This window comes from Falco biarmicus, chromosome 13 (assembly GCF_023638135.1).
Source record: "Falco biarmicus isolate bFalBia1 chromosome 13, bFalBia1.pri, whole genome shotgun sequence".
Taxonomy (NCBI): Eukaryota; Metazoa; Chordata; class Aves; order Falconiformes; family Falconidae; genus Falco; species Falco biarmicus.
Window position 1 is genome coordinate 24,921,578 of NC_079300.1, and position 17,923 is coordinate 24,939,500.

General features: G+C 38.7%; 1 protein-coding gene across 4 annotated transcripts in view; it reads right to left on the reverse strand.

Moving 5' to 3' along the window:
* Window positions 1-40: 40 nt before the first annotated feature.
* The window catches only part of KLHL24 (kelch like family member 24), a 30,011-nt gene continuing 12,128 nt past the window's right edge, over window positions 41-17,923 (reverse strand). For all 4 annotated transcript variants that reach the window (XM_056358281.1, XM_056358280.1, XM_056358278.1 and 1 more), the window contains 6 exons: window positions 16,138-17,125; window positions 11,022-11,206; window positions 9,683-9,801; window positions 8,426-8,614; window positions 7,824-8,012; window positions 41-6,616 (listed from right to left, as the gene is read on the reverse strand). In XM_056358281.1, coding sequence (XP_056214256.1) covers window positions 6,416-6,616; window positions 7,824-8,012; window positions 8,426-8,614; window positions 9,683-9,801; window positions 11,022-11,206; window positions 16,138-17,057 — 1,803 coding nt within the window. In that variant the 5' untranslated portion in view covers window positions 17,058-17,125 and the 3' untranslated portion in view covers window positions 41-6,415. The remainder of the gene's footprint in view (window positions 6,617-7,823; window positions 8,013-8,425; window positions 8,615-9,682; window positions 9,802-11,021; window positions 11,207-16,137; window positions 17,126-17,923) is intronic.

Sequence of the window (17,923 nt, forward strand, 5' to 3'; positions counted from 1 at the left end):
ACCCTGGAACTTCTCATAACCTAAATAAAACACAGCGAACTATTGAAAAGGCAAATGTTTATTAGGTACACTGAACTTTAAAAAACTTTTGTAGAATTATGCAAGAAATAGATTTAAATATAACAGGTGTTATTGCAATTGTGCTACATTACAAAATCACTTTTCTACTGTCAGCACAATCCGAAGACCTTAATGTTATATGCGAGATAATGTAACATTGAGTCTGGCACACTGTAAGTGGTCTGCACTTTATTTGTTCAAATGTCATTTGTGCTGCACCAGGTTTTTCTTGAAGACAAGATGAGCTCTTCACGCAACTATGCCTTTTATGTTTCTGTAAATAAAGGAACTGGCAAGGAATAACATGAACTGCTGTTTTCCTCAGCAAAAAAGGAAAATCAAAACATGATTTCAAGTGAAGATAAAATATCATAGGAGTAACAGTTCAGGAGGTAAACTCTCTTTCCACAGCCAAATAGCTCCTACAATCCGACTCCAAATTGCTACAGGTGCTCCAAAAGGAGAATGACTCATAGGTCCAGCATTTACACAGATGAAGTTAGTAATAGTACATTACATTCAAGTCTCTTGATTTGCTTATTGCCATGCTGCACCATATCACTGCTTCATATTATGTATATTGAACAAGAGGTTCATGACTGACAAGTCAGAGCATTCAGAAATATTGCAGAAGCTATTGACTAAAACACAAGACTGTACATGTTATGGACAAGAAGTCAAAGACTGAACTCAAATCCTTCGTCACCAAGGAGTGCTGGAAACAAAACATAGGAGAAAACCAAGTACCAATTTCCCTAGATTAAATCTGCCATAGCACTGCAATAATGGAAGCATTCTAGGCATATTCTAAACAAGAGGTTTAACTATTCTAATTAATGAATGGCAAGATTTGTTTCTCTTAGAAGCGCATCAACAGTCTAGACAGCAAGACCGATCCTAATAACGATAAACTGGGAGAAGTAATCCAAGCTCTTTTTCACAATAGATAAAAATATAGGTAAATTCAAGGCACAGGCATTTTCAGAATTAACACACATTATTTTCTTTGGAACTAATAATACAAAGTAAGCCATAATTACATGCTGTACACAGGGGCTCTTATGTGCATTACTTATAACAGCACTACCAGAAAATGATCACAAAATTACTCACACGCGCAGATGTGCGCACAATAAACATGAGCATAAACTGGAGCACTACATTAGGAAAAAAAAAAGAGAAATGTTCCTGTAAATAAGAGTTCTTAGTAACGTTATCAGGATGATACACTTTGAGTAACATGAACTTATGTGTAACATTAGTTATGGAAGACTGCTGACGCAAGGCCAGCATGCAGAGAACCTGTGATTCACACATCTGGTTTGGGGTTGGCAGGAGGCTGCTTACTGTTTTGTGGCAATGTGCATAGCACTGACACAATCATCATAAACTGACAGTCAGATCCATTTTTATTAATGCCACCTGAAATAATTCGACACTGAGAAAACTTGCGCGCTGGATGTATTTAAAAAGAAATTACTGCTTGGCCCCCAACCAGACAGCAAACGTCTGCTTAAAAATCTCATCTAATCTTGTAGACTCCTTTTCTATGTTGCTCAGGTTTTTTTTAACCAGGCACAACAAACCATTTCATTTGTGCTTTCTTGTGTGCACAAGACTACATTCAGATGAAAATACTCATTTTGCCTCACAGTGATCAAGTCTTGTGAGTTTCTTAACGCTCTTGAATTGGCTTTTGCCATCTTCAATGGTAGAAAAAGCCCCACATATGCTTGCCCGGATGGGCAATTCCGAAATACAAATCTTTGGCTTTCTTGAACGCTGCCACTAGAAGACTGTGACCATATAGGCATCTTTATCACTCAGCTCAGTTCACCAAGTTGACAAATGCGAAATATTTTTACCAGCTGAGTTTCAGCACCTGGAATTGGAAACTTATGAGCATCCAGAACATCTTGGTTTAGGTGAGCCCAGCCAAACACACAAACCCCAAAGGCAGTGTGTTTCCTCCTGGTATCTCTCACCTTGCACCAATGAGTTTCTCTCATCTCTCTCTTTGGAGCTGGACTAAGTTCACAGCTCTGCCTAGCTGCCAGGGGTGACTGTTCCAGCACACCACTGTGCCTTGGGCTGAAGGGGAACATGAAATCACAGGGAGTGGGATTGCTTCTTGTTTTGTCCTTGCAGTTCAAATAAAACAAAAGCATGATAAATTGAGTAACTATCTAAGATAATGTGGTAAACTCAACTATTTTGAGGAAGAAGCTGGAGCAGTCAGCAGTGTCCTTACTCTGAAGCACAAGCGACCAAAGCTTCCTCTGAACTGCTGTCAAGGTGAGCACCTCCTCTCCCTACATCGTCAGCCTCTCTCAAAAATGTGCAGTATTAAAAATACCATTTAAAAAGCTTGACTAAATTATGATAAGGGTTCATATCAACATAATCTGCATTAAAGACACCTGTGCTTCAGAGAATAGGAACAAAAGCAATCTCTGATGAGAACTGCATTGATGCCAATTAAAATAAGAAAGTAACTACAACTCTGGACCCTTGGTGCCAAAAGCAGAAAGCACAGTGCCCAATCCTCAAAATGCATACCAGGCACATAGTGTAACAGGAATCATCTGATGGTAAAAATGGAAGAGATTCCACAAAATATGCCTACTTAAGCATTACCAAGAAGGGAGCCTACAGGCGAAACAATGATTACCAGGCAAAGTTACATGCTCGATGGCTGCAAAATAAGGGAATGCATGGTATGTCTAAAAGCGGCAGGCTATGAGCTCTGCTGTAATGCAGGACTGATGTTACCTATTCAGAACCTTCTCGAAGTCAGGCTGCAAAAAGCATTGACTTTCTTTTCAATTAACATCATATTGCTAAGAACAGAAGGATGTAATTCATGAAGTGGACATTAAAATTGAGAGGAAAACATTTACCCTTATGTAAGACTGAAATACTTGATTTCTCTAATTATCTATTTAGTGGGGTGAAACATTAGACAACTCTTAAAATTTTTTTTTTTTAGGTGTGACTTGAGATACTTGAGCCCTCTTGCCATGTATGGTTAGACTGAAGTTACATCTTTGTGCAGAGGTACCAAACCTATTATGATGTTTTTTCCATCATAAAAAAACATTTATGATAGAAATCTTTTGATTATACTAGATGACATAGTTTTCTCTCCTGAGACAAAAAGACCCCAGCTTGCTGCTCAAGCCCATAAACTAGAAGCAGCCAGATTGCACATAAACTACAAGCGTAATAGTGAGAGTTTAAATCTTTGAACTCATCTATACCTAAGTGAAATGCATCGGAGAACAGGTGGCTCAGCAGTGCTACTTCCAAATTAATGCATCCTTCTAGAAAAACGGTAAGTTTTCGTTAAGCCAAAGTCGAATTGTTCTTTTCTAGTACATCTAAAAATAATTTTCTAACAGAGCAGGCCATAAGTGCAAATTATTTACAGTTAACGAACAAAAAGAATTTCACTGCTTGTTTTAGGGAAATCATTGCATGAGTAACTGCCATTTTAGCAATGCTCCACACATGTAACTGTTCAGCATTGAATATAGGTTCTCAAGAATTGTAAGCAGAAGTTTTCTTCTACATCTACATTTCTGCATTTGCTGGTTCATTAAACACTGTCATTTTCAAAATAATAGGTAACAGTACATACATTGTTAAGAAAAGACAACTAAACTATAAAATGAATTTTCAAAACCACAGAAAGCAGTATCTTGTTATTTACAGAGTAGTGCAGTATTATGAACAGGTTAAAAGATATCTATACATAAACAACATTGTTCTACAGAATAAAGAATGTTTAAAACCAGTTTAGCATGACAATCAACATTAGAAGTCTCAATACAAGCAAGAAGGAAATCAAAGGAAAGGAGAATGTTTTTCAAATTGCACCTCTAATTAAGTGCTCCTATCATTTTTTACATTTTCATTTACAATGATGGCACTAGTTACATACAGTGTTAGTATACAGTATCAGTTACTGGGCAATTACCATTGCTATCAATGGACCTTATTCACAGGTACTGAAATTACCTTTTTAAAGTAACACTTGGTGAGCAGAAACACAAGGAACTTAGAAAAGGATTAATTTATCTGACTCATTTGTCTTACACTACCAAGGGACTTAATCTTTTTTAGGGCAATGTGAATGTACATGCTCAGGGACCAACTTCCTAATTACATCACTGATACACAGAAATTTGTATTTTATCAGTATTTTTAACATATACAAAGCAGTGTTTGGTATTCAGTCAGAACCTGAAATTTGTGTCCTTTCCTGAGGTTACAAGTTAATGCATCACAAAGTGCAGCTCCCAGTGCTCTTTAAAAGTCATGACCATATCTTATGGAAAATGCTGACTCCCAGTTTGGCATGGCTTCACTGAGGGTCAGAATTTCCATCTCATAAAGAAATACTCTGGGAAAACAGATGAAGAAAGTCCAGCGGAACAATGTTCCAGAGATGGTGCTTGTTTTCACCCTCCTGAGCAAGCATGGAGACCAGAAGCCTGAGGCCAGGGCTGTCTCTGCAGGGGCCTTATGTTTTGGGTTTTTTTTTCCCCTGCCCTGGCACTGACCAACTTCCTTACTGGCTGCTGTCCTCAGAATTCCTTTGAAGGGCAGTTCCTGAGGTTTTTGGCGATTAACAGGAAATTGGTACACAGACAATCCTATTCATTCTCCAACTCTCAAGTGCTACTTCAGTTTTTACGAACTTGTGCCTCAACTATGCAACTGTGTACTGGAAATAAAGAGTTCTAGTACAGAAATCTAGGAAGGACTTAAAAAAAATACGTTTACTTAAAAAAGGGGGGGAAAAAAAAAAAGATGAGGGGACAGGACAATAAAATACAGGCCCCTTCTAGGCTTCAAAACTATCCAGAACATGTTATGTGGGAGTTACCTCATATGGCTACATGGATAGGTCCACAGTTTTTTTTCTGGTGATAGGAAGGAACTTTCCAGAACTACTTTATCTGTGGCCAAGCAGCTTATACAGTAGTTTAACTGTGCTAAAGTAAGTGATTGTCTGAAGAAAAGCCAAGAAATACTTGGCAGGTACCCTGCCATCTCTGCAGACAAGATATCTGAAAGACCAATTTATAAGCTGTAAGCTGCAACCCAAGTCCCCACCTCTATCATCAGGTAATTTATCATGGGATTCAGAAAAGCAGAAGAATCCAGAATTCATCATCCCTTATTTCTTGAACAGTTTAGAGATACTTTGCAGCGAGCAAAGAGTGAACCCAGTAATTTTCAGACTTCAGCCATACTATTGAAAAAGTTAAAAACTAGGATCCAAAATTTGCTTCACACCCTGACGGGTCTATGCAGTGTGATGTAAATTAAATAAATACTAAGCTTTGCAGTCCACTCAAATGCATTAGTCTGCCTTCTTCCCATGTGGTCTGCAGGGCAGCTGAGATCCAGCTTTAAAGAAGTGAGATAGTATGAGTGCGTACACGTGGCACTTGGGGACATGGTTCAGTGGTGGACTTGGCAGTGTGAGGTTTACCGTTGCACTCTACTATCTTAAAGGTCTTTCCCAACCCAATGATTCTATGATTCTACGCCTACAGCCCAGTGGTCACTAGTTTTCCATGTCACGGAGCCTTGTACTTCTGATGAACATTCAGCAACACTATGAATAAGGTCCATAGTGTTAAGGCACACAATCGTCACTGCAGCGTGTCGCAGTGGCTCACTGAACAACCAGTTTCTCCTTCAGAAAAAAAGCATTCCTCAGATTCTAGTATTTGTCCTATGCAGTTTGGGTTTTTTGGTTGGTTTTTGTTTGTTTGGGTGGCTTGCTTTGTTTTTTTTTTTAATTCCAAACCATGCATAATCCAACATAAAATCTACTTGGTTAAGCCAAGCAATCTGCTTGTAAGAATGCTGTGCATATGAATTATATAAGTTTTTTTTAATTTTAGTTTGTTATCCTAGATGATTCTCTGGAATTTACTTGCCTATGTATTTTTCCAATTAGCAGAACCTGAAACACCTTGCAGATACCGCTTCTTAGGACACAGGCACAAATGCCTGTGAAGGCACTTTCTCCTAAAAGCTTCCAAGAATTTAATTACTAATCACATACAGGAAAAACTTGCTGAACACCAGTACAATGTACTACTACTGCTCTTGTATCAGAGCCCACAGCAGATACAACTGAACTCTGGTTACTGGATAGATTTGTAGACTTGTTTTGTAAGTTAAATTAACCCTTTTTCTAAAGGCACAGGATATAATTTTCGTATGACACTTAGGCAGGGAAAGGGCATTTTCCCATTTCAGGAATCTTTAAAAAGCCTGTCTTGCAGCAGACCACTGGATTCATTCATGCCATCATCTTCTTTTTTCAAGAAAATTACAGTTTAAAGCCTTTTTCATTAAATCTATGAATCGTCACACAGCCATGATATGATACTGGCCTGGGCATGGCTGCTACTCCTGTGATAATGCCCGTTGCAGGGTCATAACAAAGAATAGTGTCTGTGGCTTCACCATTTTCTCGTCTTCCACCAAGGATATAGATTTTTCCGTTACACACAGACATGCCACAATTCTCCTGTTTCAAAATACACAAAGGAATACATGATTAATGAAAAAACAAGACCTCAAATCCTGCTTGTCTACCCCAGTGCAGGAGGAGAGCATTGTGACTACCGTTTGTTAACAGACTGGCCTATACTCTCCTGAAAGGGCCAATGCAGAAAGCACAATAGTTGGGGAAAGCAGCAGCACAATCCTACGGAAAAATCCTACAGAAAGAACTACTTCAGGTCTAAGCCTTCAGTACACAGCTCAGACAAGGCATACAATGGAATACAACAGAATACAGCCGAACACTGTACTTACCATTTAAACATCTGAGATAAGGAAAGGAGGAGAGAACAAAGGTTTTCAGAAGAGGGACCACAGTAGGTACTATTAGTGCAAAAAAATGCGAACAAGGAGAAGCACCTTAGAGGAGTAATAGATTAGGAAGAGGGATTTAAACAGGGGAGAGGAAAAAAGCCATGACTAAGAAAAGAATGCATCAGAAAAAGAATCCTAGGTCTTACTTGAAACAAAAAGAGATGGCATTTTATTTCTTCCTTAAAAGCGGGCATGAAAAAAAAATCAGTTAAATAGAGAACACAGATCAAAACAAAGGAATAGAGAGAAGGCCAGGAAAAAGAAGAACAAATTTATGTTAAGGTAGATAAGGTAGAGTATGTGATTGGTGCTTTAAAACATAAGGGAAAATTAACCGGTATACATGCACTTTACTACTGAGGGGATACATTTTTGAATTCTGCTCAGTGTTCCATACACGGAAGTGATACAGCTCGTGCTGCTGAAGTCGACACTTTCTGTGACAAATTAGTTTTTTTCACACTGTAAAAACCTCCTTCAATATTTTTTGTCACATTGAAAGGCTTTAATCAATTATAAAGGAAGTTACTATCTTCAGTCTAAATTAAAACATGTAGCGTAACTTGACAGAGATCAATTCCAACACAATTAAAACATCGTCCATTATACTGTTACATTGTTCTCCAACAGTAACTGCTCTCAAAAAAAAGTCTGGACTGGCTAACTGACACCCAACTGAAAAGCCACTGGGTTAGAAACTTCCTCTTCTGTGAGGTTTTGAACTATACAGATGAAGTAGTAAAGCAAATATGGAATCAGAGATGCAGTTTTAACAGGATACTCATTTCATGCCAAGATATTAATGAAAAAAACTCAAAACCTTTCAGATGTCTAGAGGCTTTTTTAGTGTTAATTACCTGTCTGCTGAATGTATTCTGTACATGCATCCAGTAGTCCTCAACTGGATCATAGCAGTATATTGCTTTGGTAAGCCCACCAGCAACGTAGATCAGGTTGTTTAAAGACACTGCTGTAATACATCTTTTTGCGATAGGGATAGTTGCACGGAGCAACCAAGAATTAGTATCAGGATCGTAAGACTGAACCTGGAAACAAATACATGCATTTCAGTTTAAAAACCTCACCGAAATTATAACCTGGCACACCCACCCAGGTTATACATGAAGAGCCCAAGCAGCAATACCTGGTGGGCAATACCTCACCAAGAAAACAGAAGTCAATATAAACACTGGTCCATGTATCAGTAACATCTACATATGCACTATATTCAACATGATTTTCCTAACACGCAGGTTTAAGAATTCACAGAACTTATGAACAAACTCCCCGGTAACTGTGTACTACTGAGTTAACGTTCTCTACTCTGTATTTTTTGTATTATAATAATTCCGTATTCCATTCAGCAAAACAATTAAAACAGATCTCTGTACGACCTCGTTTTAAACCAGCAGTACTGTTTACCATGGATAGAAGATGCAATCAAATACAATTAACTGACCTTGTCAGAACATGTGTTGTCATCAGGACCACCCCCAATCACAAACAGTTTGCCAACACAGCTGGTGACTGCAGGAGAACTCACAGCTTCTTTAAGGGGAGCCACCTCTGTCCATCGATTAGAAAACGAATCATAACACTCTACGCTGCTGAGGCGGTTTTGCCCATCATATCCTCCAACAACATATACCTATGCAAAGTGGTGAAAACTATCATCATTTCATTTCTAGAATGGTTATTACATTTAAATATGAAATTAAATTAAAGCTGCAATAATTCTAATTGGCTAAGTTTGTAAAGGGATACTTTCCTCAAATGTGTAATTTATATACAGGAGGAGAAGCATATGGTCTACAAATAATAGGTAGAGACTCCCTGGAGAGTTCCATTCAGTCACATGTGGAATGACACTGCAAACACACTTCCAAAGCATAGTATTATTAATAGTGAGCTAGAAACTTCCTGTTTGAATGGCATTTGTTAAAAAAGGCACTTCTCTGCATTTCTCTTTTTCTACAGATTACATTCAGCAACGGCAGCAGCAAAAGTCCATATGAATTTACCTTTGCTTTTCTGTGTTTTGCTTTTTTCCTACTTGCTTACAGTTTTCTTCCTCACAGTTTGTAAGCTTTGCTTTACTTTCCTGTTGCTTCTCTTGTATCTAAGCAGCAGAGTTCATTATTATTTTATCTACCTTCTTCCCTCTGTTTGCTCCAGCTGCAAGCCTCACCTCTTAAGAAGTCCATTAATGGAATCCCCACAAGCACTTGATCCCAACTACTAGTTTTATGTTAAGGCATATAAACAAAACTTCCCATTTCCCCACAGCATACATCTGGTTAGATGTAATATAAAATATAAGTATAAAAACAAAAGAGCACAGAGCTGTCACTCAGAGCAGTACCAGTTTCTGTTAATAACTGCATAAACTTATTCTGACAGCACCTTTGAAGTACACGCAAATTCAGATGCTTCTTTGCTTCCCAAAAAGTTGCTTCTTGGAGATAAGAAAAAACACCGCCACCGCCCCCCCCCCCCCCAGACCTGAGGGGTAACATGATTTCATGTCCACAGGTAGCAGCTGACTGATAACAGATTAATTGTTTAGAACATTCTTTTATTTGAAACTATGTATTTTTAAAATTATTTGATAGGAAATACAAAGTAATACTAAACATGCATGTATGACTTCTCCACTCTTTTCTTACATATAGCAAACATCTCCACTATAAAAAGATTACAAATATACTTCTCTTACTTTACCAAGAAGAACAGCCATTTTATGACGCCATCTGCCTTTATTTAAGGAGGCAACTCTGATCCAAATGTTAAGTTGCGAGTTGTAAATCCAAACATCCCGACTATTGATTCTTCCACCTTTAAAAACAAAAATATTCCAATTTGAATAAATTCCTTACTGGACGAGAAACGTTAACTATTAACAGGCCCCTCTACATGGGCAATGACAACTTTGTATCTTCTTTAGGTGAAATACAGATCTATCTACATTTATACATTAGACTGAGAAAAGTCGGTTTCAATGGATTTCAAACATGAAAACATACAGTAAGTTTATGTGTGTCTTTCCCAGTAACACTGCTGAGATCGCACTAGATTATTTCTTGAGATTGGAATTAATTTTAATGGCTTTTGGTCATGCTCTTCAGATTTCCTTTAGTGTCCCTACCTGGATGAGACTCTAAATCTTAGCCATTTATGTGTCTCATGGCACATCCCTACCCCTAGCTGTTCCTCTGTTTGGTTCATGCATACATCTCCTTCATTTTACATTCTGTTCAAATGACCCAGGTACTACCCACCTGCAGAGACAACTTCTTTGGTTAAGCTAACACAGGGGGCCTGGTGTCTAAACCATCAGCTGTACCCTGTAATTTACCCTTGCTAAAAGAATTGTGAATGAAAGGTGTTAGAAACTGTACAGCTATTGCTTATTTCACTGTAAATGACTGGCATAAATGAATCCCCAACTTGGGTGCTCAAAGGAATTTGTTCCCATTTTACATTCTCACGATGAGAAGCAGCTTTAACTGTTTTTCTTTAGAGTCTAGGCACAGATAGAATGATAGGACAGAAGCGTGTCACCAGCAACGTGTCAGCACCGCAGTGCTCCTAGGCAACTCGTCTTTTTAAACAGCACACAGCACGCTTTGGAGCGGAGAAAGTGGTGCTGGGAAAAGACTGCTTGGGATTTTTTGCTTGTAATTTTTCCAACTGTTGCTGCAAACAGGCCACAACTATACTTTAAAGCGGCATACTTTATGAGCATGAGCTAGTCTCTTAAAATACAACCAATATTTGTTGCAGATTGATACCCCCAAAAAAAGATGATTAATACCAAACAAAAATCCCAGAAAACACTTTTCTCTAAGATTAGTTTGGGGCTGGTGTTCACCATTTACATCAGAAAGTGAAAATGACTTTCAGTTGAGGTTCTGGAAGTTCACAGTATAAAGATCTGCCACACTATGCTGAAAAAAAGAAAAAAAGCAACAAACAAAACCCAGAAACATCCCACCACCAAACCCCACCAAAACAAAGAAAAGGAAGAAGTCTTAAATTTTTTTAGGATTATTCACCTGAAACAAGAATATCATTCCGTAGAGCACACACTGCATACTCAGACTTGGTAAACTCCGGAAGTTTGGCCAGTGACTTCCACTCTCCTGTTACAGGATCATAGCACTCAGTGTATGGCAAATTAAACCCTCCAACTCGTTCACAGCCTCCAACAACAACTATCACCTCAGAATAACCAGTTGATCTAAAAAAGTGAACACAGAAAACTAAGATGTAGAAGATATTTATCAGTACATGGAGGCCAAACAACACTGTTTTCGAAACTGTGTAAAAATCAGAAAACTTAGTATGTAGCATTAACTTATAGAGCAAAGAAAAAAAATAGAAAGGAAGAAAGTAATTTAGCAAATTTTCACTGTTTCCAGCTGCCTCATTACACTGCAGGTTATCACACCAACAGGCGTCCCGTGTAAATGAAATTGCACTGCATAACGTTCTATGTAAAAACCAAATAATTAAAGAAAAAATACAGAAAGCTTTTACACTATAATACTTTTCCTTTGACTATGTAATGTAGAGATATCAGAAATACAGTTCAAGCAAGGCCTGAGACAATGAGATGAGCAGTTTGCTTCACAGTGAAACCAGTCCCTGTGTCCCCCACCAAATTTCACAAAATTCACAGTACTTTACAGTGCTTAAATATTCAAAAAGTTTGGAATGTTTTAGGTTATTTCCAGCAAAAAAAAGCTGAGGGCATATAGTCACCGAAATAGGGGAAAAGAAAGAGACCCTAGAGCCAATGCATCGTTAAAAAAAGAGAAAGGCAAGTGTAGCAATAGAAAGAATGATGAAAGAAAAATTCAGGCCTAAAACAAAAACTAAAACTCAATGTGAAAAAAATTAAGCATTAGACAGTCTGCAATGTTCACAAATAAGGCTTTGAATTCTATTCCACACACACATTCTCCTTCTAACCTGATGTTTCTGCATTATACATATCCTACGTTCACAGCAGTAACTCGTATGTTCATCCACATTTGAATGTGGAGAATCAACCAACCATCTTTGATGTGCAAATCAAACTATGGCCAACTTCTATTCCTCCTCTCAAATTTATAGTTTGTTGTAATCATTTGTCAAAATCCTTTCCTTTCAGGGCATTTTTAAGGTAAAGGTTTTTGTACTGATACAGTTATTTCAAAGACTACTGTCTATTAAATTAAACAGAATGCAAGACTGATTTTATTTTTGGTAAGGCTTTTTGTTGTGTTGTGTTCTAACTTTGATCCCGACATGCATAGACATCTCATTCATGCCACTGCTGAGGTCCTCTCTCTAAAAAATATGACTTACGACTGGATTTGACCTAAGTTTCATGATCTGTCCCCAGACTTCGTAATGTGAATTCATGCACATGTTAACTTACAAATCCTGATGACACCTTCCCTGTTTTGAAACATCAGGAGTAAAACTAGTTAGCCCCTCTATCTCTTTGTCATCACACACCATAATTTAAATATACCATATATATTTCTATTTAGCATCTTTTAAATAGGCAAAGGCAATACTAAATTATAATGTACTATAAAAATATGTAAATGAAGAGATGTATACAAGGGGAAAACCTTGCACACCTGAACTAGCCAGAAGAAACACTTTCTTCGGCTGCTCAGCTTTGAATTCACTCTCGTGTATTTACTGTTACTGTTTTTTGCTTTTTGAGGAAGAACTCTGAAAAGAATCTCTCAAAGGATAAGAGGGGGGAAGCTCCTATGCCAGCAAAGCATTACTGAGGCACAGAATTTCCTTAAAAGCAAGACACTCATCTCAATTTGCCTTAGAAGCTAGCCCAAACACATCAGCTTAACTGTATGTATGAAAGAGGCTGGTCTGTTGATTACTTTCTAGATTAGAATTAAGGCGTCCACTTACTGAAAAGCTTACTGAACCAGATTATCAATTTTTATTTTAAAACTAAACGAACCAAAAAGCTCTGATTGGAGAGAGCTCTTTATGAATTCCTATGATGGAAGTTCTGCCCTTTAAAGAAAATATTTAATACAGTATTTCAAATCCACAGACTACAAAAAAAATTCCCAACATTTTAGTACCTAGATAACCATATCCCTTCCTCAGTTAAGAAGCATTTTCTCCAGTACATTTTCTTGAAGGAATCTTGCACTTCATAGCTTTTAATGTTAGTTCCAGAAGATTTTTTTGCAAATTACAGAGGCCACATCAGTTTAAAAAAACAAAAATTGAAAATGTGGGAGTGCACAAAAAGAGCATACAGGCAAAGGCTAATTACAGAAAGGAACTAAGGATTCTCCATGGAGATTAGAAAAAGCTATGATCTCAATGAGTGGTACAGAAAGTCCTCCTTGTAACCCTTAGCAGAAACGGTGTGAGCAAAGTAACAGAGGCGTGCTAGAACAGGCACTAGAGATGTTCCAGGAGACACCTTGCCATCAGGAAGAGATGTAATACATAGAAAAGGGGAATGGCAGATATCCTATAATCCCAGGCATTCCCAAGAACAGGTCCCAAGGGGTCCCGAGTTACACGCAGACTTCCAGACGAGGCAAGAACACCAACCAGCACAGCGTCAGCTGGACAGAAGAACTTGCAGTAATTCAAGCAGATTACATTCAAGAACATTTTAAGTTTGGGAGACAAATTACAGGAGTTCTGGTAAATCTCTTACTTTTTTTGCACACACACACACACCCCACCGCCCCCGGTTAATTCACTTATTAGTAGTAATGTGACAACAGAAATGCAAAGTGAAATAAAAACTCTTCTCCTTGGGGGGGGGGTGGGGTGGAAATAAGGGACTACCATTAAAGCTTTCCAAAGGCAACCAAAAAAGGAGGTGTTAAAATGTATAAAAATAGTAACTTTCATTAATTGAAGACAGCACTCGTGTACCATTGCCAGACAGCTTAACAGAAGCTCTGCGATTGAATTCACAGGTACATGGAAATCTGAAGATAATTCAAAGCATACAGCAGCAGAAAGAGCCTGTTTTGGTTTGTATACAGCGATGTGTTACTGCTCACTGCTTGATCTCTGCTTAGAGATCTGCTGTGCAACACAACAGCAGGGGACAAGAGAGAATTAAAAGGAGCAGGAGAGACAGCCTCAAGATGTCACTATGTTGTTGCAAGTACATAACTGAAAAGCTCTTACAAAAAGACCTTTTGCATTTGTCAACCATGCCTAGTGGCAAAAAAGGCAAGCAGGCAACCCTTACACCACATTTTAAACTTTTATTTACTTCAGGGAACTGTTCACTGGCTTCAAAAAGAAAAGGAAAAAAAAATCAACTGCGAATTGCAATCCACACTTTTTTTAAAAAAAGAACACTTCAACCGTAGGTGCACACATACCCATACAAGCAATGACAATTAATTTCCAGAAGTTTCAATAAAAACAATGGCATAGGAATTTCCGATCCTGCAGCCTGTCTCCTTTTAGAAACAGTTTATATAAAGAAAGAATCTGGAGGAAGGCAAGAAAGAAGGAAGAGAGCTCCTCCAGTGTCCTCCCCAAACCCCCCAGAAATGCCCAGAAAATGTGTGATGAAAACATGGGGGAAAGGGTGCCTGGTAACTATTTTAAAACACGATCTCTTTTTGCTATAGGCAACAGAAACAAATGACAAAGAACTATTCCATGAATGTAATGTAGAAAAGGGGGGGAAAAATATTCCTGCTGGGAGGCCAGCCAGTTTTTCTCTTTGTAAATTATTTCTCTTGTTCCCGCCTACTCAAATTCATAGTGCAGTTTAATAAGCTCAGCAGTAAACCCACCAAAACCCACAACATACCAAACCAACACTGCCCTCACCCCCCAGCTTCAGAAATCACCTGTGTTAAGCAAGGCACTTTGTTCACAAACTGCAATGCTACACTGAGGCTATTCAGTTTCTCAAGCATGTACACACCATGCACCCGCACAAAACTGTTAAGTCTGAGTGTATTTGCTCTCTTTATCAAATTGAGTGCTAAACGTAGAACAAACACCACAAGATACAGCCCCTCTCCGATGGCTCATGAAACAAACTGGCAGCGTACAGCTTAGAAAAACTGGCAGCCGGGCTGCAAAGAGTTTAAGAATTTCTTCTCTCCTGGCAGGACTGAAGACTGGAAAGCCACTAATGGGACAAACGCTTGCCAAATGTTTATTTCCCCCACTATAAGCAAGCCTTTAACACATGCCAAAAAAAAATAAAGGTTCCCTGCACAGTCACTGAGCAGCAACCACATACAACTAAAAGTAAACAGAGGAATAATTCCTAACACTATCTGTTGTCCAGACCAGATCATTGCATTGTCTTAATCTAACACATGATTTTATAACTGCAGCTTAAAATCAACTGGAGTTCACAATAAACTATCATGTCAACTATCATGTGGAGGTAAGGCTGGGAAAATGTATTTCAGGGAAAAAGAATAATCATAACCACCATTGCTCATAAATGCCACTAATGGACTCTTCCTCATTTCTTCTTGCAGCTTCAGTCACCTATTTGTGTAACACATTATTAAGCAGCAGCAATTCTGAATTATTAAAATGTCATGGAATAAGCATGAAATACTTCAGGGACTGTTTCATAATTCTTTAAAAATGCAAAATTTAGTTTCTTTATAGTTAGGAACCTGTTGTTCTGCTGTCTATTACAAATGTGTGTACTACTCCATCTGTGAAGTATTTGTGATGTAACTGAATGCTCTGAATCCCCATCCTTTGTAGTGTGCTGTACACTTACATGACTGTTATAAAAAGAAGGAAGGTTGGGAAACGGCATAGTCTACCTGCTATAGCACCGTAGACACTGCTATTGTATAAAATAACTTAAGATCTCATCTAGCAAACGTTAACCTTTAGAAAATATATTACTTGCAAGGTAACACAGCTTCACTTACCTGAACACTCATTTATTTCATAAAGTGATCTGTGCAGAAAGACTCACTTAAGTACGTTTTCAAGACACGTGTGAGCTTCACATGTTATGGGGAAGTACAGAAGCGTAACTGTAGTGGCTCCAGAAAGCAAAATAAAATAATCTGCAAGAGATATTTTTCTGGGCATGTGTATATCAAGCATCTGTACATCAAACTATGTCCTTCTACAGAAATTAGGAGGGGGGGGAAAAACCAGTTTCCTCACCTGCGTGGCCTAGTTCTGGGAGACATCATCTCGTTTCCAAGGATATGGTATCGCCTGGCTTCATGCAGCAGCTGATAGCACTCTGGGGAATTCTGGATCAGCTGGTCCACTTCCACAGTCTGAACAAAGTAGTTTGGGTGTAACAACGGGAGCCTGACGTGTGTCAGCAGTTCATGTAACACTGGTCTGCGCAACTCGACTGCTCGGTACACCCAGCGCATGACAGCTTCAAACACCATCTCTTCCTTACTGATCACCAGTTCATCGCTGCAAATGTAATCAATAAGCTCATCCTTTCCCAGTTCAAGGAATTCTTCGTGCTGGGACACATCCTCAAACGTCTGCAGCGCAAAATTCCTGCACTTGGTGAACAGCGTCTTGAGCGAATGCGTATCTGCAAAGCGCTGGATTCCCAGGCAGTTGCAAGGATCCAGCTGCTCTTCCAGGAACTTGGCGCAGGCGTCACGTAAAACACTGATCTGAAAGAGACTTGATGTTTCGAAGAGATACTGCACATTCTCTGTTGTGATCTTTACTTTGCCCGTGTATACATACTGTAAAAAGCAATCCATTGCTTCAGCCAGAATGCCATTGATCTCCACCAACATCTCTCTGCTTTCTCTATGATCGTTGCAAAACATGGCTCTGAAGTAGCTGCTGCAGGCCGAGAGGACCGCCCGGTGGCAGGGGAACTCCCTTCCTTCCACACAGATAATGACATCTGTGAACAACCGGCTGTCTCGGAATTCATTGAAGATCTGGAGAATGCTTTCAGCATGGGATGATCCCGAGGAGAAGTCGAAAAACTCGGGGCCTGACAACGATTTTGGGTCCATTTCAAAAACTTTCCGCTTGGTTGCAGGGGAATCTCGTATCCCACTATCCTCTCTATTCAGTCTGCGTCCCAATATTAGTACCATTGTTACATCAGTTGGCTATAGAGTCATTGAGAAGAATTTGCAGAGTTTCTCCTTCGCAGTGCTGGAGTCTGGAAAACAAAACACTTGGGTATTCAGTCTGATACGTTCTTAATCTCATTATAAGAATCAGACAAGATACCTGTTTGGTTACTCAAAGAACTGGTACAAGTTTTGACCTTTACTAGAGGTGACACAGTATTGCAAGGCAAGTTACCTTGCACCTTGTGCAGGGCAACGCAGCCTTATCTGCTACAGGTTAAACACAAACCAACACAGAACAATCTCATGGATGGCAAGTTCTGAACGTCCCAGCACTGCTGGAATTGCATCTGAAATCTCAGCTCCAGCAAATCACCCGGCTGACAGAAGCCAAAAATTTCCTGGATAAAGATTCAGAGCTTGGGCTGTTCTAATTTTCCAGTGTAATCCTCATTTCAGCTGGAGCATCCAAGTACTACTATAACAATGCTAGTCAAAAGGGGAAGAAGAAAAAACCCAAACAAACTGAAATTTTTACAGTAAAAATTCAGTTGAGAAATCACTCCCTTTTCATTATAAAGTCTAATAATGAAGTCTTACAATATTAGTGTTTAATAATACTCAGTTATCTCAGTGGATAACCTTGACTGTAAGTTCTTACCTGTTCATTCCTAGCATCTAAAAATCAGTTCACCGATAATCTAAGACTCAATTAAAAATGACTGTAAACTGCTAGCGCACAAAACAAAATGAAGAAAATTGTATTTCATTGTGTAAAACTACTGAAGACAAGAACCAAAGACAACTTGCTGAGGACAGGGAGATTTTCTGTTTTCCAAATTACAACTAGCAAATAGTTATTAGCAGAATTTTTTGCTCAAACGCTT